The sequence below is a fragment of the Gopherus flavomarginatus genome, chromosome 12 (genome assembly GCF_025201925.1).
Source record: "Gopherus flavomarginatus isolate rGopFla2 chromosome 12, rGopFla2.mat.asm, whole genome shotgun sequence".
NCBI lineage: Eukaryota > Metazoa > Chordata > Testudines > Testudinidae > Gopherus > Gopherus flavomarginatus.
Genome location: NC_066628.1, coordinates 52,778,400 through 52,799,574, shown reverse-complemented (window position 1 = coordinate 52,799,574; position 21,175 = coordinate 52,778,400). Strand labels below are relative to the sequence as shown.

The 21,175-nt window shown below is 46.2% G+C and overlaps 1 protein-coding gene across 8 annotated transcripts in view; it reads left to right on the top strand.

The window, feature by feature from the left end:
* Positions 1-21,175, top strand: part of CCDC57 (coiled-coil domain containing 57) — a 147,468-nt gene that overhangs the window by 73,507 nt on the left and 52,786 nt on the right. For all 8 annotated transcript variants that reach the window (XM_050919922.1, XM_050919925.1, XM_050919926.1 and 5 more), the window contains one exon: positions 5,991-6,091. In XM_050919922.1, coding sequence (XP_050775879.1) covers positions 5,991-6,091 — 101 coding nt within the window. The remainder of the gene's footprint in view (positions 1-5,990; positions 6,092-21,175) is intronic.

Below are 21,175 nucleotides of genomic sequence, written 5' to 3'. Positions count from 1 at the left end.
TTCGCAGTCCCGGCACCGCTCTCCATCACAGTACCGGTCACACTCGTGGCACCGCTCAGCGTCCTGTTTACCGGCCCGGCACTGCCGGTACCGATCCAGCTCCCGGCACCGTTCCTGGCACCGCGCCTCTCCCAGCCACTCCAGGTGACAAGCCTCAAGATCCTGGTTGACCTCTCAGCACTGGTACTGTTGCAGGTCCCGGTCTCGTTCATGGTACCGTTATGGCGCCCGGTACCACTCCCCAGTGCTGCACCGAGAGAGATCGTCTAGAGATGTCCCTGCTCAGGGTTTCTCAGCTCCTCCTTGGCCATCTAGACACACCTCAGTGTCATCTTACGTGGACAGTGCTTCCTATGCACAGGACCGTGACTCAGACATGCCTAGCCGAGTCTTCCAGGACACTCAAGATCAAGAACAAGGGCCTCATCAGTGGTCGTTCTGGACACCTTGAGCATATCACCAAGCCCAAGGTGCGCACCCAGAAGCCCCATGCTCTGTGCCATCTGAACATCGGGTGCCAGAGGCGACTGCAAGCCACCCTCCTCCTGCAGGTATGGATGAAGCGTCCGTTCTGCCGACAGACTCTCAGGTCCACCTGAACCTGACACCGCCCAAGAACAAGAGCCCACACAGGACCCTCTTGTACCTGGCCTCTCCTCTTCCTCCTCTCCAGATGAGGCGGTGGCAGGGACATCCTCCTCCAGCCCTCCCCCAATTGACCTGAGGTCCCATCAGGATCTTCTGAGGCGGGTGGCCCAGAACATGAATCTTCAGGTGGAGGAGGTCCCGGAGATAGAAGAACCTGTGGTGGATATTTTATCAGCTGACAGCTCCACAAGAGTAGCCTTGCCCTGTATTCGTACGATTCAGGCAAATGCCGATACCATCTGGCAATCTCCAGCCTCTATTCCACCCACGGCCAGGGGAGTTGAGCGGAAGTACATGGTACCCTCGAAAGGTACGAGTATTTGTACGTGCACCCTGCTCCCTGGTCGTGCAATCGGTTAATGAGAGGGAGCGCCATGGCCAGCAAGCTCCTGCTCCAAAATCCAAGGAGGCTAGGTGCATGGACTTATTGGGCCGCAAGGTATGCTCTGCTGGAGGCCTCCAACTCAGGGTGGCGAACCAGCAAGCCCTACTTAGCCGATACAACTACAACATCTGGACAGCAGTGGGCAAATTCATGGAGCTAGTTCCCCAAGACTCCCGCCAGGAGTTTGCAGCCCTCTTGGAGGAAGGAAAGAAGGTGGCAAGAACCTCTCTCCAAGCCTCACTGGACGTGGCCGACTCAGCAGCCAGAACTCTGGCCTCAGGAGTGGCCATGAGGAGAATATCATGGCTTCAAGTGTCAGGCCTCCCTCCTGAGTTACAACAGACTATACAAGACTTGCCCTTTGAGGGCCAAGGCCTATTTTCTGAAAAGACTGACCCTAGGCTGCAGAGCCTAAAGGACAACAGGGTGATCATGCGCTCGCTGGGAATGCACACCTGGGTGACTCAGCGCAGGTCCTTCCATCCTCAGCCTCAGCGTGCTTACCACCTGCCTAGGCTGCGACAGGACTTCTGCAGAAGACGAGGCCAGGGGAATCACAGAAGGCAGTCTGGGCCCCAAGGGGGTCAAAATCAGGGCCTCACCAAACCAGCCGCGGGACCCAAAGCGAACTTTTGAAGGGACACCCGAGAACGGCGTACCAGTTCTTTCCCAGGATCCTTTTCCGCCTTTTTACAACTGCCTCTCCCATTTCCTCCCTGCGTGGGCCCGACTCACATCGGATCGTTGGGTGCTGCGCATGGTAGAATTGGGATACCACCTCCAGTTTATTTCGCCCCACACACACACACACTCCCCATCCTCGTCCCTCTTCAGGGACCCCTCTCACGAGCAATTCCTCTTGCAAGAGGTAGAGACGCTCCTAACCATGGGAGCTATAGAGGAGGTACCGAAAGACTCAAGGGGCAAGGGGTTTTATTTCTGCTATTTCCTAATTCCCAAAGCAAAGGGAGGTCTGGGACCTATCCTAGACCTACGAGGACCCAACAAATTCATGATAAAGTTGAAGTTCTGCATGGGATCCCTGGGGACCATCATCCCATCCTTGGATCCCAGAGACTGGTATGCCATCCTCGATATGAAGGATGCATATTTTCACATTGCTATTTACCCACCACGCAGGCGGTACCTCCATTTTGTGGTCAACCATCAACATTTTCAATTTATGGTCCTTCCGTTTTGGCATTTCTGCGGCCCCACGAGTATTCACAAAATGCATGGCTGTAGTCGCCGCCTCCCTCCTTCGTCGTCGAGTACATGTCTTCCCTTATCTCGACGATTGGCTCATTCGAGGGACCTCCGAGACACAAGTCACCCATCATGTGGGCATCATCAAGGACCTATTCAGGCAATTAGGCCTGATGATCAATATAGAAAAATCCACTCTGGTTCCCACTAAGAGAATAGACTTCATTGGGGCCATCCTGGACTCCACTCTAGCCAGAGCCTGCTTACCACAGCCCCTGTTTCAGGCAATGGTATCAATTATCCAAGGCCTGCAAAACTTCCCGACAACTTTGGCTCGCACTTGTCTCGGCTTCCTAGGTCACGTGGCAGCCTGTATGTTCGTGACCAAACACGCCAGACTACGCCTCCGTCCCCTTCAAACTTGGCTCAACTCAGTATACCACCCGGGCAGAAACAGCATAGACATGATCCTCACGATCCCCCCAAGCATCATAAACTCCCTAAACTGGTGGCTGTCGCCCGCCCTGGTCTGCGCAGAGATGCCTTTCCACCCACCTCAACCTTCAGTGGCCCTGACCACGGATGCGTCAACTCTGGGTTGGGGAGCTCACCTCGAGGATCTCCGCGCTCAAGGCCTTTGGTCAGCTCAAGAACTGACCTTGTACATCAATGTATGGGAGCTGAGGGCAGTCCACCTAGCGTGCCAGGTGTTCCAAGAGCATATACAAGGCCATTGTGTCTCAGTGTTCACAGACAACACACCGGCCATATTTTACATAAACAGGCAGGGCGGCGCACGTTCCTCCCCCCTTTGTCAGGAAGCCATCCAGCTCTGGGACTTTTGCATAGCCCACTCGATTGACCTGGTAGCATCTTTTCTCCCAGGAGTTCAGAACACTCTGGCGGATCACCTCAGCAGATCCTTCCTGTCTCACAAGTGGTCGATTCGCCTGGACGTTATCCATTCTGTTTTCCGGAAGTGGGGTTCTCCCTGCATAGACCTCTTTGCCTCGTGCAAGAACAGGAAATGCCACGTGTTCTGCTCCTTCCAGGGTCACTCCCCGGGCTCCCTATCAGACGCATTCCTGATACCGTGGATGAGACGACATCTTTACGCCTTTCCACCATTCCTGCTGGTCCACAGGGTCTGCTCAAGCTCCACAGAGACAGAGCCCACCTGATCTTGATTGCTCCGGCATGGCCGAGGCAACGCTGGTACACCATGTTGCTCGACCTCTCGCTGACCAACCCAATCCCCCTACCTCTTTGGCCAGATCTCATAACTCAGGACCACGGCAGACTTCACCACCCAGACCTGCAGTCTCTTCACCTTACAGCATGGTTGCTGCATGGTTAAGCCAGTCCGAGCTACACTGCTCTGCCTCGGTACAACAAGTACTCCTGGGTAGTAGGAAACCTTCCACTAGGTTAACATATATAGCCAAGTGGAGTCGTTTCTCCTGCTGGTGTGAGCAGTGTAACGCTGTTCCTACCGAGACACCGGTTCCTACCATCTTGGACTACCTCTGGTCCCTAAAACAACAAGGCCTAGCTGTTTCATCAATAAAGGTGCACTTGGCGGCCATCTCCGTCATCCACTCATGGAGGAACGGCCACTCAGTCTTCTCTCACCCCATGGTTTCAAGGTTCCTCAAGGGCTTGAAACGTTTATACCCGCAGGTCCATCGCCCCGCCCCAACCTGGGACCTCAACCTAGTTCTAGCCGAACTTATGGCAGCTCCCTTTGAGCTGCTGGCAACCTGCTCACTGCTGTACCTGTCCTGGAAGACAGCATTCCTCGTAGCCATTACATCGGCAAGACGAGTCTCCGAACTTCGGGCTCTCACGGTCGACCTCCCGTATACAGTGTTTCACAAGGACAAGGTACAGCTGCGACCACATCCGGCATTCCTCCCTAAGGTGGTATCGGCCTTCCATATCAACCCAGATATCTTCCTTCCGGTCTTCTTCCCGAAGCCACACTCATCACGCCGAGAGCAGCAACTGCACTCCCTAGACGTCCGTAGGGCTCTCGCTTTTTATATCGAGCAAACAAAGCCCTTTCGTAAAACACCCCAACTCTTCGTCACAGTAGCAAATCGAATGAAGGGCCTCCCTATCTCCTCCCAGAGGATTTCATCTTGGGTGACGTCTGCAGCCGCACCTGCTATGAGTTGGCTCATGTTCCAATGAGCCACCTCACTGCACATTCTACTAGGGCTCATGCTTCATCTGCCGCCTTCCTGGCTCATGTACCCATCCAGGAGAGATGTCATGCAGCTACCTGATCCTTGGTCCATATCTTTGCGTCACATTACGCATTAGTACAACAGTGCAGACATGATGTGGCATTTGGCTCAGCAGTTCTACATTCTGCAACATCTCACTCCGACCCCACTACCTCGGTAAGGCTTGGGAGTCACCTAATTGGAATCGATATGAGCAAGCACTCGAAGAAGAAAAGATAGTTACTCACCTTTGTAACTGTTCTTCGAGATGTGTTGCTCATATCTATTCCAAACCCGCCCTCCTTCCCCACTGTTGGAGTAGCCGGCAAAAAGGAACTGAAGGGCCATTGGGTCGGCAGGGGTATATATTCACCGCCATAGCGGTGCCACTCCAGGGGGCGACCCAGCTGACCCACCGAGTGTTGCTAGGGTAAAAATCTTCCGGCAAAGATGCACGCAGTGCGCGCACACCTAATTGGAATGGATATAAGCAACACATCTCGAAGAACAGTAGTTACAAAGGTGAGTAACTGTCTTTTTCTTAATCAAAATGTTATGCAGCACCAAGTCAAATGCCTTTAGAGAAGTCTAAGAATATTATTTACGTTATTACCTTGATCAATCACATTTGTAATCTCATCATAAAAATATATCACATTAGTGTGACAGGATCTATTTTCCATAAATCCATGTTTATTGGCATTAATTATATTACTCTCTTTTAAGTCTTTATTAATTATATATGGAGATATACCTATCTCATAGAACCAGAAGGGACCCTGAAAGGTCATCAAGTCCAGCCCCCTGCCTTCACTAGCAGGACCAAGTACTGATTTCCCGCCCCCCAGATCCCTAAGTGGCCCCTTCAAGGGTTGAACGCACAACCCTGGGTTTAGTAGGCCAATGCGCAAACCACTGAGCTATCCCTCACCCCCATATGAGTCCCATATCAGCTGTTCTGTTTTGCCCAGGATCAATGTCAGGCTGACAGTCCTATAATTTCCTGAGTTGTCATGTCCACCCTTTTAAAATATTGGCACATTAGTTTTTTTTCTAGTCTTCTGGAAAAAGGGTTTCAGGGGTTATTGAAAATAAATATTCTGATTCTAAGGCTACCATCTCTTAATCATCCTATTTACATTTGGAACTAATTTTGGAATGTGAATTCCAGTTACTCAAGATTATTTCTGCTGATATAGCACCCTTTAAACAAAGTTATTGCGAGGTGCATGCTCATGCTTCATAAATCATGAGCACTGTTGTATTATCTAGAAGTATTTCTGTCTATCAAAGATAAATAATAAGCATATACTGTTAGGTTACCCTACTGTATCTGCATGTTCAAGACTGCCTACTATAAAATATTCATTACCTCTGCTGGAACAATATACCTGTGTTGTAATCAGACCAGATAGTTGCTGTTTAAATCCCTCAAATAAAAGATTCTTGATCCATGGTGTAGTTCTTGTAGATGCTAATATGTTATAGTGGTTTTTTTGCTTCATTTACCTTTTTTCTTTCAGGTGCAATTTGTGCTGATGAAGTTTTCTCTGGAGCTCCTTTGAAGAAGCTGGAAGCCAGAACAGCACACTTGGACTCCATGGTAACACAGCACATACAAAAGGTATGAAGAATCTTGAGCTACCCAAAGCTGTTATCTTTGCTATTTTATATGTTTGTTATACAAACTTTCTTTGTGGGTAATGTTCAGTATATGGAGCAAGATCTGTCACATAGGGGGCTGGCCTTTACAGAGGTGTCAGGGACCAGCCTACTGTGACAGATTCCTGTAAGGGAGAATGAGCCAATTCAGATCAACCTGGAAGTAATTAAATCTATAAGTGGCTGGTTGGCTAATAAGCCTGCTAAAGGATTACCAGGGCTCAGCTGAGGTGGTTCCTAGAGACAGGAAGCTCCTGAGGAGAAGTACTCCCACAAGAGCTAAGCAGGAGAGCTCACCAGAGCAGGGGCCTGGAAGGTGTGTTGCAGGGGACGGAGAACTCCTGAACAGTGGCAGGAAGCCCAGCCTGTTAGGTGCCATATGCTGAGCTGCAGCTGACAGATCTCCACAGACCTCTGGCACCAGCAAAAGATTCTCCTCACATAACTGGCAAGAGGCCTGACTCCAGGGAAGAGACTGAGCCAAGAGAACCCTGTTGGAGGGGAGTAGTGGGCCGCGGTTGGAACAGATAATCTAAGACTGACTCTGTTGCTCAGCTAGAATGCTGAGGTGAAGCTTTTCTTGTATTCTCATTAGGCCATTCCTTAATAAACTAGACCCCTCAGAAGGGGCATTGTTCACTATGTAAAGCCTTGTTTAACTTATTGATGATGTATGGGAAAACTGAGCCTTGGTCCCCTGGGGGTGCTATCGGGCAGGTACGCCCTGTGACATCCTCCATCTGGCTAATCAGTGCTGTCCAAGACTGGAGAGGAAATAAAGGTGGCTTTTAGCCAACTTTATGTTCCTCCAATCCTGGGGCAAGCTGGTGTCTGGTACTGTCCCTGGTTCATGTCCTTTCTTGATGTTTACACTTTTCAGATATTTTGTCATGCCTACCACCTTTTGTTGTTACTTGTCTAAACTACACAGATCTAGCTCTTTTAGTCTTTCCTCATAAATTGATTCTTCCATCCTCCAATAATTATTGCTCTTTTCTGAACTCCCACAAATATTTCAATATCTTTCCTGTAATGAGACCCATGGAATTGAACGCAGTATTTTAGGTGTGATCTCACCAGAGTCCTAGAAAGAAAGCATGCTTCATAATGTGTGATGCTTTTTTTATATGCAATTCAAACTACATTCACTGTTTGTTTTTTTGTTTGTTGTTGTTTTACAACTATATCGCTTAGATAAACTCGTCTGATTTGCTGCCTCCTAGAGCCATAAAAATGCTTAAAACAAAAAACATGCCTGAATGGATAGACTGCTAAGGAACTCATTTAGCTAAACAAAGAGAATGTTAAAGGGTGGTCTCTGTCTCTCCCCTGCCACAGCAGCCCCCGAGCTGGGGCTGGGAAGAACGACTCTGTCTCCCTGGCAACCACAGTCCTGGAGCTGGGGAAAGTCATCTCTTTCTCTGGCTGCCACAGCCCTGCACATCCCAAATTCACCGCACCCCCTCTTCTCACCCACTGCCTCCTACCACCTATTCCCTCCAAGGCCACCTCCTCACCTTACATGTGTGTCTTCTCCAGGTCCAGCACCTAATTAGTGAAGCCACATCTTCACGGCTCCACTAATTAGGTGGGTGACCTGTCAATGTTAGAGGGAACTATCTGTGGACCACCTGAATGGAGCTTGTCCACAGACCCCAGGTTGAGAACCTCTGATGTAGATCATTTTACTGTCAAGAATTTAGTTTTCATGTTGATTGGTTATGCTTCTGATAGGTTATGCCCCTTAGGAAGCCACCTGATGTGCTGAGATGCCACTGAGTCTACCTGTTCTGCCAGTTTGGGACCCCTTTAACCTGTCTTGCTGAGCCAGGCAATTAAAGCCTCCGCTAACCCACACACAGGCAGGGCCACACCCAGCTGCAGATCACTCTGGGAAGACTCAGTTCAAGGGACTTGCTCCCACACTCTGATGCTCACTCCTTTTAAGGGGTACAACCCAAAGATTTTATGAAATTTGCCCCCTCCCTCAATGTAGAGAGAGCTGTGCATACTTCTTCCCCCTCCCCAGTTAGAAATTACAGAAACTGGGTTTAATAATAAACAAAACAAATTTTATTATCTATAAGAGACCGATTTTAAGTGGTAAAAAGGGTAACAGAACAAAGCAGATTACTGACCAAATGAAATCAAACACTCAAACTAAGCTAGTTTCACTAAAGAAATTGGTTACAAATAGTATTTCTCACCGTAGATGTTGCTGAAGACAAGTTGCAAAGTTTCTGTGGTTCAGAGTTCGTTATATTCCTTTTCAGACTGGACCCCTGTCTCAGTCTGGACTCCCCCCTTGCCTTCCCTTCAGGTGGTGTTTGCAGTCTTTCTTCTTGGGCAGACAGCAATGGAGAGGAGTCCAGTTTGCCTTCCTCCCCACCCTTAAATAGGATTTACTTAAGGTGGGATTCCTTTGTTTCCCAAACTTGACCCCCCTTTCCTTACAGTGCAAAGTTATAAGAAGTCCCAGGTAATGTTTTAGTATCAGGTTACAAGACCACCTGACTCTTAGTATCACAGAGTCCATGAGTCAGTAGCAGTATGGAGTGTCCACAGGAAAGCCAAGCTTTTCACAGTCCATTGTCCTCACTGATGGGCCATCTGTCCTGTCTGGCTTTTCCATTGTTGCACCTGAAGTGTTAGCAGTGGACGTCACCTAAAGTAGCATAGTTGAAATGCAGATACATAGTCAATATTCCTAACTTCAGATACAGAAATGATACAAGCATACAAACTGGATAATCATATTCAGTAAATCATAACCTTTCCAACGATATCTCACATGAGCCATCTTGCATAAAGTATATCTGTTATGTCATATTCATATCATAAGCATATTTTCATAAAGAATATGGAATGACACATCACAATGCTGTACTTATGTATAACATGTTTTCCAGTTGTAAGCATGAATGGGGGTCAATTTTATGGATTTGCTGAGTTGCCAGTTAGATTTTAAAGCTGAAATCTAACAGACTAGACTTGCCAATTTGGTAAGTGTTTATGGTCACTAGTTGTCACGGAGTATGGGGGAGTCAGGGTCCTGCTCCCCTCTTCCTGGGACCCTCAGTGATTCTCAGCCAGCCAGTAAAACAGAAGGTTTATTGGACAATAGGAACTCAATCTACAGCAGAGCTTGTAGGCACAACCAGGACCCCTCAATCAAGTCACTCTGGAGGTTCAGGGAGCTTAGATCCCAGCTTGGGATTCCCTGCATTCCACCACCCTGCCCGAAACCGAAACTGAAAAACTCTCTCCAACAGGCCCTCTTCCTTTGTCCAGCTTCTCGGGCAAAGGTGTTCACTCCTCCTTCCCCCTGCCTGGCTCAGGTTACAGGCTCAGGTACTGTCCATCACCTAAAGTCATTCCCTGCTCTCCCATTCACTGTGCAGACCGTCCCTACTGCATCACACTATTGTGATGGAATTTAATCAGGATAACCCATTTTCACTGAGTTCAGGGAGAATTAGAGTCTGTCTTCACTACCAATGTTAAAGCTCTGCTGCGGCAGCACTTTAACGTGGCTATGTAGTCACGGCACCGGTGCTGGGAGAGAGCTCACCCAGTGTTGTAAAAAACCCACCCGCACGAGTGGAGTAGCTCCCAGCGCTAGCGCACTGTCTACACTGCCACTTTACAGTGCTGAAACATGCATCGCTCAAGGAGGTGTTGTTCACACCCTTGAGCGAGAAAATTTCAGCTCTGTAAAGTGGCAGTGTAGACAAGGCCTTAGCTTATTAATTTTAACTCTAGGTTCTTTTCAGGTCAATTTTTACCTTGGACAATATTTCTTAAATCAGGACACATGGTGTTCTTAATCAACAGTTTATTCATTCATCCAAAAACACACAAGTATATACACAGTGCATAGGTCCAAGTTACATACATCAAATTTTCTAGGTATGTACTGAACACATAAATGCAGTCTCTTAAGCAGTTGTCATAGGGTAAGTTTGAGGATCAGCAGTTATGATATATCAATACAAATGATCAAGATTTTTATTACATTTTCTTATGCTCATCAATCATCACCTCTTTAATACTGCTAACACATTTCTTATTTCAAGGAGTAAAGATGTTTTATTTTAAAGACTCTTAAGAGTAAGGTCCCTGCTATTTTGAATAGTTTGGTATGGAAAAGTTTCTTTATAAATTCATTCAGCACTAGAGTCCTTAGGGCAATCTTATTTTCTATTGGGTACTGATTTTCAGAGCACTCTGATTTTAGCTTAGTTTATCTGCTGCTTCTATTGATATCCAATAGATGGCAATAGTGTAAGAAATTTCCTCCATATTTCTCTGAGTTGGAGAGTTTTCATGTTTGATCAGTTTCAAAAATTACACGTCAGGATTAGTGCATGTTATTAATTGGAATTCCATCCCTATCCCACTTTTAAAACAATTTCTCTTAATATTTCAGTTATACCCTGGTTATGTGATTATATCTTTCAATACCTTGCATGGACTCTTAAAAATCCCCAATGATGGAGATGCCACAATCTCCCTAGGCAATTTATTCCAGTTCTTAACTACTCTGATAGATAGGAAGTTTTTCCTAATGTGCAACCTAAACTGCCCTTGCTGCAATTTAAGCCCATTGTTTCTTGTCCTATCTTCAGAGGTTAAGAAGAGCAATTTTTCTCCTTCCTTCTTGTAACAACCATTTATGTACTTGAAAACTGTTATCATGTCCCCTCTCAGTCTTCTCTTCTGACTGAACAAACCTAATTTTTTCAATCTTCCCTCATAGGTCACGTTTTCTAGACCTTTAATGATTTTTGTTGCTCTTCTCTGGTCTCTCTCCAATTTGTCCACGTCCTTCCTGAAATGTGGCTCCCAGAACTGGACACAGTATTCCAGTTGAGATATAATCAGCGCAGAGTAGAGTAGAATTACTTCTCGTGTCTTGCTCACAATACTCCTGCTAATACATCCCAGGATGATGTTTGTTTTTTGAGCAACAGTGTTACACTGTTGACTCATATTTAGCTTATGGTCCTCTATGACCCCAGATCCCTTTCCGCAATACTCCTTCCTAGGCAGTCATTTCCCATTTTGTATGTGTGCAACCAGTTATTCCTTCCTAAATGGAGTACTTTGCATTTGTCCTTGTTGAATTTCATCCTATTTACTTCAGATCATTTCTCCAGTTTGTCCAGATCATTTTGAATTTTAATCCTATCGTCCAAATCACTTGCAACCCTTCCTAGCTTGGTATCATCTGCAAACTTTATAAGTGTACTCACTATGCCATTATCTAAATAATTGATGAAGATATTGAACAGAATCAGACCCAGAACTGATCCCTTTGGGACCCCACTCTTTATTTCCTTCCAGCATGACTGTAAACCACTGATAACTACTCTCTGGGAATGATTTTCTAACAAATTTTGCACCCACCTTATAGTAGCTCCATCTAGGTTGCATTTTCCTAGTTTGTTTATGAGAAGGTCATGCAAGACTGTATCAAAAGCTCTACTAAAGTCAAGATATACCACGTCTACCGCATCCATCCTATCCACAAGGCTTGTTACCCTGTCAAAGAAAGCTATCTGGTTGGTTTGACATGATTTGTTCTTGACAGATCCATGCTGACTGTTACTTATCACTTTATTATCTTCTAGATGTTTGCAAACTGATTGCTTAATTATTTGCTCCATTATCTTTCTGGGTCAGCGGCGGCAAGTGAGGCAATTTGCCCCGGGCCCCAGAGGGGCCCGCACAAGAATATAGTATTCTATAGTATTGCAACTTTTTTTTATGGAAGGGGCCCCTGAAATTGCTTTGCCCCAGGCCCCCTCAATCCTCTGGGCAGCCCTGTACAGGTACAGAAGTTAAGCTGACTAGTCTTTAATTCCCCAGGTTGACCTTATTTCCATTTTTATAGATTGGCACTATATTTACCCTTTTTCAGTCTTCTGGAATCTCTCCCATCTTCCATGACTTTTCAAAGATAGTAGCTAATGGCTCAGATATCTCCTCAGTCAGCTCCTTGCATATTCTAGAATGCATTTCATCAGACCTTGGTGACTTGAAGACATCTAATTTATCTAAGTAATTTTTAACTTGTTCTTTCCCTATTTTAGCCTCTTCTGATCCTACCTCATTTTCACTGGTATTCACTGTTATACGTCCAATCACCACCAACCTTCTTGTTGAAAACCAAAACAAAGACGTCATTAAGCACCTCTGTTACTTCCACATTTTCTGTTCTTGTTCCTCGCCCCCACCCTCTTCACTGAGTAACAGGCCTATCCTGTCCTTGGTCTTCCTCTTGCTTGTAATGTATTTCTAGAATGTTTTCTTGTGCATGTCACTAGCTGGTTTGATCTAATTTTGTTCCTTGGCCTTTCTAACTTTGTCCCTACATACTTGTGTTATTTGTTTGTATTCATCCTTTGTAATTTGACGCAGTTTCCACTTTCTGTAGGTCTCTTTTTTGATTTTTAAGCCAGGGTGGTCTCTTGCCATACTTCCTATCTTTTCTACACAGTGGGATAGTTTGCTTTTGTACCTGTAATAATGTCTCTTTGAAAAACTGCCAACTGTCTTCAATTGTTTTTCCCCTTTGCCACAAACATATTGTTAAGGGTTAATGTCTCTTCTACCTGTAAAGGGTTACAAGCAGGGAACTGGACACCTGACCAGGAGACCAATCAGAAGGCAAGATACTTTTAAATTTGGGTGGAGGGAAGCTTTTGTGTGTGTTCTTTGTCCGTTGTGTGTTCTTCTCTCGGAGGGTGTGAGAGAGACCAGACATTACTACAGGCTCTCTAAGTTTCTTTTCAAATAGTAAATAAAAACAGGCGGTTTAGGCTTTTTGATTGTTTTACTCTATTTGCAATTGTGGATCTGGCTGGTTAACTTTTATATGTGTAGTTGCTGGGAATATTTTGATTTGTATTGGTACTGGGGGGAAAGTCTCTTTCTGGTGTCTGTAAGCTATAGGACCCTGTAATATTTACATCTTGAAGTTACAGAGATAATTCTTTACTTTTTCCTTTCTTTTATTAAAAGATTTCTTTTAGAGAACCTGATTGATTTTTTTTTTCTTGTTTCCCTTGTTTTATTCCAGGGGATTGGGATAACGCACCAGGACGGGTGGGGGAGACGGGAGGGGGGAGATAGAATCTCTCTCTGTTTTCCTTGAATCTCTTTGCCTCTTTGCGGAAGGGAAGGGAGATGCTTCTCTGTATAGTGAATTAAGAGGTTGGATCAGTATCTCTCAGGATAGCCCAGGGAGGGAAATTCTGGGAAGGGGAAAGGTGGGGGAATGGTTTATTTCTCCTTGTTTTAAGAACCCAAGGGATCTGGGTTCTTGGGGTCCCCAGGGAAGATTGGGGAGGTCAGAGTGCCCCAAAACACTATGTTTTTGAGTGGTGGCAGTGCTATCAGATCTAAGCTGGTAATTAAGCTTAGATGATTCAGGTGCTAGTATCTCATTTTCTGAACTATAAGGTTCAGATCTGAGAGGGAATGCTATGACACCCTTAGACTTGCTTCCCATGGGATCTTACCTACCAACTCCCTGAGCTTGCTAAAGTCTGCTTTCTTGAAATCCATTATCTTTATTTTGCTGTTCTCCCGCCTACTATTCCTTGGAATCATGAACTCTATCATTTCATGGTCACTTTCACCCAAGTTGCCTTCCACTTTCAAATTCTCAACCAGTTCCTCCCTATTTGTCAAAAATCAAATCTAGAACAGCCTCTCCCCTCGTAGCTTTCTCCACCTTCTGACATTAAAAATTGTCTCCAGTACATCCCAAGTACTTTGTTGGATAATGTGTGTCCTGCTGTGTGATTTTTCCCAACAGATGTCTGGGTAGTTGAAGTCCGCCATCACCACCAAGTCCTGTGCTTTGAATGATTTTGTTGGTTGTTTAAAAAAAAGCATCATCCATCTCTTCTTCCTGGTTACGTGGTCTGTAGCAGACCCCTACCATGACATCACTCTTGTTTTTTACCCTTTTTATCCTTACCCAGAGACTTTCAACAAGTCTGTCTCCTATTTCCATCTCAACCTCAGTCCAAGTGTATACTGCTGACCAAACAATGTGCTTTCTGGTCATGTCCTTTCCAAGACCCACCCATCTTCCCCTCTGTCGGAGTAATCTGACAAGAAGAAGCTGGAGGGGTGGTGGGTCAGCAGGGCCCTATACGTGGCACCGTGAAGGTGCAACTCCAGAGGGCCCCTTAGCGAACCCAAGTGGTACCACGAGGGGACAAACCTTCCAGCGACTGTGCACGCAATGCACTCACAGAGAACACACACACCTACTTGGAATGGACATGAGCAGCGTATCTCTAAGGATAACAGTTGGGCAGGTAATACTGACCCAGTGCAGTTGCAAGCATTAATTAATATTTGCAAAGCGCTTTGCTAATATAAAATGCTACATAAATACTGAGTGTTGTTGTTCCTCTTTCTTTCCCTGTGGTCTCTTCCTTCTTCCCCATGTTCTTATGTTCTTTGGGCCTGTGCCTCATTTTCTCTTTTTTTACTTGTTACCCCACCCTCCTCTTCTCCATTCTTAACCTTTCCACCTTTCCCTTCATTCCTCCCTGCTTCTCCCTCTTCTCTCACCATTTCTTCCCACCCCATCAGTCACTCATTTTCTGTTGCCCTGGCCTTTTCCATTCCCTCCCATCACTATCATCCATCATTCACAATGACATATGCCATACCTGTTACTTGCTACTGCAACTCCTTCATCATGTGCTTACTATTGCTTTCTCCTATCACTCATTTGCCCAGTTATCCATGTGCCATCTTTTGACATTCATTCTTAATCCACTGTCTCTATCTTCCCCAGTAAAGTGGGAAGAGTAAGGGACTCACTCACTTGTTACAGACAACCTGATCACCTGCTGATTCTCAATTGTCTTTCCCTCAGCCTGCAAGTGCGGCACAAAGCGCGGGGGAGGATTCAGGTAGTCTGAAGAAAGGGTTATCCACCAACTTCCTCTTTCTTGGTCTTTTAATTGGGATATACCTGGTGCTAGAAGATTCTTCCCCTCTTCCTTGGAGGCAAGGAGAGGAGCAGAACTATAAGAAGCATCACCCTTCCTCGCCTCAAGACAGGAAAGGAGCCATCAAATGGTATTCTTCCCACACTTCAGAGGACTGGAATAGGCTAAAGGTTAGAGCTCTGCAGTGGCTCAGGGAGACATCTTTAGGTTGAGCAAGATGAGAGCCCTGATTAGTGATCAGCTCATTCTGTCCAAAACAGAACAAACAGAGTTCATAGAATATCAGGGTTGGAAGGAACCTCAGGAGATCATCTAGTCCAACCCTCTGCTCAAAGCAGGATCAATCCCCAACTAAATCATCCCAGCCAGGGCTTTGTCAAGCCTGACCTTAAAAACCTCTAAGGAGATTCCACCACTTCCCTAGGTAACCCATTCCAGTGCTTTATCACCCTCCTAGTGAAAGTTTTTCCTAATATCCAACCTAAACCTCCCCCACTGCAACTTGAGACCATTACTCCTTGTTCTGTCAACTGGTACCACTGAGAACAGTCTAGATCCATCCTCTTTGGAACCCCCTTTCAGGCAGTTGAAAGCAGCTATCAAATCTCTCCTTATTCTTCTCTTCTGAAGACTAAACAATCCCAGTTCTCTCAGCCTCTCCTGACAAGTCATGTGCTCCAGCCCCCTAATAAATTTTGTTGCCCTCCGCTGGACTCTCTCCAATTTTCAAACTTCTTTCTTGTAGTATGGGGCCCAAAACTGGACACAGTACTCCAGATGAGGCCTCACCAATGTCAAATAGAGGGGAATGATCATGTCCCTCAATCTGCTGGCAGTGCCCCTACTTATACAGCCCAAAATGCCATTAGCCTTCTTGGCAACAAGGGCATACTGTCGACTCATCCAGCTTCTCGTCCACTGTTACCCCTGGGTCCTTTTCTGCAGTACTGCTGCCTAGCCATTCGGTCCCTAGTCTGTTGCAGTGCAGTTCTGATAAGATGCTCAGTTCATTTAGTATAGGGACCAATGGCGTTGTGAGTGGAGGACTGAACAGTGAAGACCACCAGGATAGGGACTGGTTCTTCAAGCAAAGTTCCAATTGGCCAGTCCAAGCTGCAGTGGTAACCTCTGCAGTTAGTAGATATTGATCCTACTATATAATAGGGCATAATCTTTTGTAATCCTGACCAAAGTCAAATGACGGGGGCCAGATAAGAAAGGGCAGTCTTTTACATCACCCTTGTGAGTTACAACTTAATTATACATGCTGTATTTTCACTTTATAATTCCTTCTGACTCTCTTCATATATATTTTATCCTCCAGTCTTGCACCTTTTTTATTTCACTTTGTAGTATTGCTAATACATATATACCTGAAGCTATATATACATAAAATAGGGCTCCCTATATAGAACTCAGTAATCAAATGCATTTTTAAAAATTACATTTTTAAGTTGCCATGGGAGTTGGTTGTAATCCCTATATTAAAGTTTTCTAACACTTTCCATTATAAAAGATTGTGATTTTTTTTTTAGAAGTTTTAACATCTCCATTTTTTGCAGCAAGCTTTTAAATTCAGTACGGAGGAAGCCCTGAGGCCATGGATGTGCCTTTTCTTCATTCTATGAAATTCTGCTCAGGCTTGCCTGAAGTATAAACTTTTTAAAATCACTATTTGCCTTCTGTCATTTGCATTGTCAGCATGCCAAAATAGCTGAATTTGAACATTCTAATTTAAGACTAGGCTCATGCCACCACCAGAGAAGTAGCAGCATGGTACTGGGAACCCAGGGAGCAGACAGCCCTCTGAAAGTGGTGAGAGAAAGGCCGGCCAGGCTCCCCTGAGAAACCACACAAGGTCCATCACCCTTCTGGGGACAACACGTGGGGAAGGTTGCCCACGAAGAGAGAGGGAGCCAGGCCAGGCTTCCCCTGCCCCCGTGTCACAGCACATGGTCTCAGTGACCCTTATTCCCTCAGGGGCACTACATAAGGAAAAAACTTCCTCCATCTTCCAGGGGGAGAGGGAAGAGAGCCAGGCCAGTCTCCTGCCAGACCCAGTACTTGATTTCAGTGACTATTCCCTTTCCCGGAGCAGCGGCATGCCCAGGAATAAAAACTTGGCTGTTTTTGGAGGGGCAATTTCTGTGCCCCCCATGGCTGGAGGAGCTGCCTCTTCCCACTCTCCATGGCTGGAAGAGTTGGCTCTCCCCACCACGGCCACAGCACTGGTGGAGCTGGCTCTCCCTTGCTTTCCTCCGGCCCTGTGTGTGTGTGTGTGGGGAGGGGGGGGATTGTCATCTCCCACCCTGGCCCAGGGATGAGGAGCTGGCTCTCCTGCTACAGCAGGTGGAGCTAGCTCTGACTTCTCCCCCAGTATTCCCGGGGCTGGTGGAGCTGGCTCTCCCTCCTTCCCTTCGCAGCCCTAAGGCCAGAGGAGTTTGCTCTCCCAGCCCCTGCCCCAGAGGAGTTCTGTGCCCCTGCTGATTGGGGAGGCCTGCACCCCTGTTTGCCTGCCCTTGCACATGCCCCTGCCATCGAGGATACCAACCTTCTCCTGTTGCAAGCTAATGTGGTTAGTCTTGGCAGCAGGAGAAGGCTGGTATTGTATGAGGACCTTTATAACTTTACACTTATAAAGTTTGCCAGGTGGGAGGGATTGCAATTGCTTTGGAGAATAGAATTATAATTCAAAATGATCTGGACAAACTGGAGAAATGGTCTGAAGTATATAGGATGAAATTCCACAAGGACAAATACAACATACTCCATTTAGGGAAGAACAATCAGTTGCACACATACAAAATGGGAAATGACAACCTAGGAAGAACAACTGTGGAAAGGGATCTAGGGGTCATAGTGGACCACAAGCTAAATATGAGTCAACAGTGTAACACTGTTGCTCAAAAACCAAACATCATTCTGGGATGTATTGGCAGGAGTATTGTGAGCGAGATACAAGAAGTAATTCTTCCATTCTGATTAGCAGGAGTTGTAATAACCTTAGTCCCAGATTTGGACCTTAGCGTCCAAAATATGGGGGTTAGCATGAAAACCTCCAAGCTTAGTTACCAGCTTGGACCTGGTACCTGCTGCCACCACCCAAAAATTAGAGTGTTTTGGGGCACTCTGGTCCCCCTGAAAAACCTTTCCTGGGGACCCCAAGACCCAAATCCCTTGAGTCTCACAACAAAGGGAAATAATCCTTTTTCCCTTCCCCCCTCCAGGTGCTCCTGGAGAGATACACAGACACAAGTTCTGGGAATTCAAACAGAGTGAATCTCCCTCTCTGTTCCCAATCCTGGAAACAAAAAGTACTTTCCTATTCCCCCAGAGGGAATGCAAAGTCAGGCTAGCAATCCAACACACAAATCTCCCCTTGATTTCTTCCTCCCACCAATTCCCTGGTGAGTACAGACTCAATTTCCCTGAAGTAAAGAAAAACTCCAACAGGTCTTAAAAGAAAGCTTTATATAAAAAGAAAGAAAAATAAGTACAAATGTTCTCTCTGTATTAAGATGATACAACACAGGGTCAATTGCTTAAAAGAATATTGAATAAACAGCCTTATTCAAAAAGAATACAAATCAAAGCACTCCAGCACTTATATTCATGCAAATACCAAAGAAAAGAAACCATAGAACTTACTATCTGATCTCTTTGTCCTTACACTTAGAAACAGAAGACTAGAAAGTAGAACTACTTCTCCAAAGCTCAGAGAAGGCAGGCAGCCAGAAAACAAAGACCTTAGACACTCAATTCCCTCCACCCAAAGTTGAAAAAATCCGGTTTCCTGATTGGTCCTCTGGTCAGGTGCTTCAGGTGAAAGAGACATTAACCCTTAGCTATCTGTTTATGACACGCCCCCCAAATTGCAGACAGTGGGGAAGCTCACTGGCGGCGATTTCCTTCTAGAACTTGAAAATAAACAGATTAATAAAACACATACACCTTTACATATACTCCTAAGTATATAACTAACAGACTTCTACATTTTAAGAACACTTTTTAACTACTGAATTCTGGGAAACTCTCACGGGAGAGTGTATCAGCAACTTTATTAGAAGCTCCTGTGATGTGTTGAATTTCAAAATCAAAATCTTGGAGAGCTAAACTCCAACGAAGAAGTTTCTTGTTGTTCCCCTTGGCAGTATGAAGCCACTTTAGTGCAGCATGGTCAGTTTGTAGTTGGAACCGCCGTCCCCAAACATATGGGCGTAGCTTTTCCAGGGCGTACACAATGGCATAGCATTCCTTTTCACTGACTGACCAGTGACTTTCCCTCTCAGACAGTTTCTTGCTGAGAAACACGACAGGATGGAAGTTGTGATCTGTTGCTTCCTGCATGAGCACCGCTCCTATACCACGCTCAGATGCATCTGTGGTTACTAGGAATGGCTTGTCAAAATCCGGGGCCCTGAGCACAGGGTCAGACATGAGCGTTGCCTTAAGTTGAGTAAAGGCCTTTTGACACTCATCAGTCCACTTAACTGCATTTGGCTGGGTCTTTTTGGTCAGGTCGGTCAATGGGGCAGCGATTTGGCTGTAGTGTGGTACAAATCGCCTGTAGTATCCGGCCAAGCCTAAGAAGGATTGGACCTGTTTCTTTGACCTTGGGACAGGCCACTTTTGGATAGCATCCACCTTGGCCTGTAGGGGGTTTATGGTTCCTCGACCCACCTGGTGCCCCAGGTAAGTCACTCTGTTTTGGCCTATTTGACACTTTTTGGCCTTAACAGTTAGTCCTGCCTGCCTGATGCGCTCAAAGACCTTTTCCAGGTGTAGTAGGTGTTCGGGCCAGGAGTCCGAAAAAATGGCCACATCATCGAGGTAGGCAACTGCAAATTCTCCCAGTCCAGCTAGTAGACCATCTACCAGCCTCTGGAAGGTGGCGGGTGCATTTCGAAGGCCGAAAGGAAGGACATTGAATTCATACACCCCCGCATGGGTGACGAATGCTGACCTCTCCTTGGCAGGTTCATCTAGCGGTACTTGCCAGTACCCCTTGGTTAAGTCTATTGTAGAGATGAACTGGGCCCGTCCCAACTTCTCCAATAGCTCATCGGTGCGTGGCATTGGATAGTTGTCCGGACGAGTTACCGCATTTAGCTTACGGTAGTCCACGCAAAAGCGTATTTCCCCATCTGGTTTGGGTACCAGAACCACTGGAGATGCCCATGCACTGGTAGATGGGCGGATTATACCCATCTGTAGCCTGTTCTGGATCTCCCGTTCTATAGCAGCTTGGGCATGAGGAGACACTCGGTAAGGTGGGGTTCTGATTGGGTGAGCATTACCTGTATCAATGGAGTGGTATGCCCGTTCAGTCCGTCCTGGGGTGGCTGAGAACAATGGGGCGAAGCTAGTGCACAGCTCCTTGATTTGTTGCCGCTGCAGACGTTCCAGGGTGGTTGAGAGGTTCACCTCTTCCACGCCACCGTCTTTTTTCCCGTCGTAGTAGACACCGTCAGGCCACTCAGCATCATCTCCCTGGACTGTAAACTGACAAACCTGTAAGTCTCTGGAATAGAAAGGCTTGAGAGAATTAACATGGTACACTTTAGGCTTTAGTGAGGAATTGGGAAATGCTATGAGGTAGTTTACAGCTCCCAGGCGCTCTTGGACCGTGAAGGGCCCTTCCCATGATGCTTCCATCTTATGGGCCTGTTGCGCCTTCAAGACCATAACCTGGTCTCCTACCTTGAAGGACCGATCTCTGGCATGTCTGTCATACCAGGCCTTTTGCTCTTCCTGAGCATCCTTTAGATTCTCTCTAGCAAGGGCTAAAGAGTGTCGGAGGGTGCTTTGTAGGTTGCTTACAAAGTCCAGAATGTTAGTTCCTGAAGAAGGCGTAAACCCCTCCCATTGCTGCTTCACCAACTGTAATGGCCCCTTAACCTCGTGACCATACACAAGTTCAAACGGTGAAAACCCTAAACTGGGATGTGGTACAGCCCTGTAGGCAAACAGTAACTGCTGCAACACTAGGTCCCAATTATTGGAGAATTCGTTGATGAATTTACGTATCATGGCCCCCAAAGTTCCATTGAACCTTTCCACCAGGC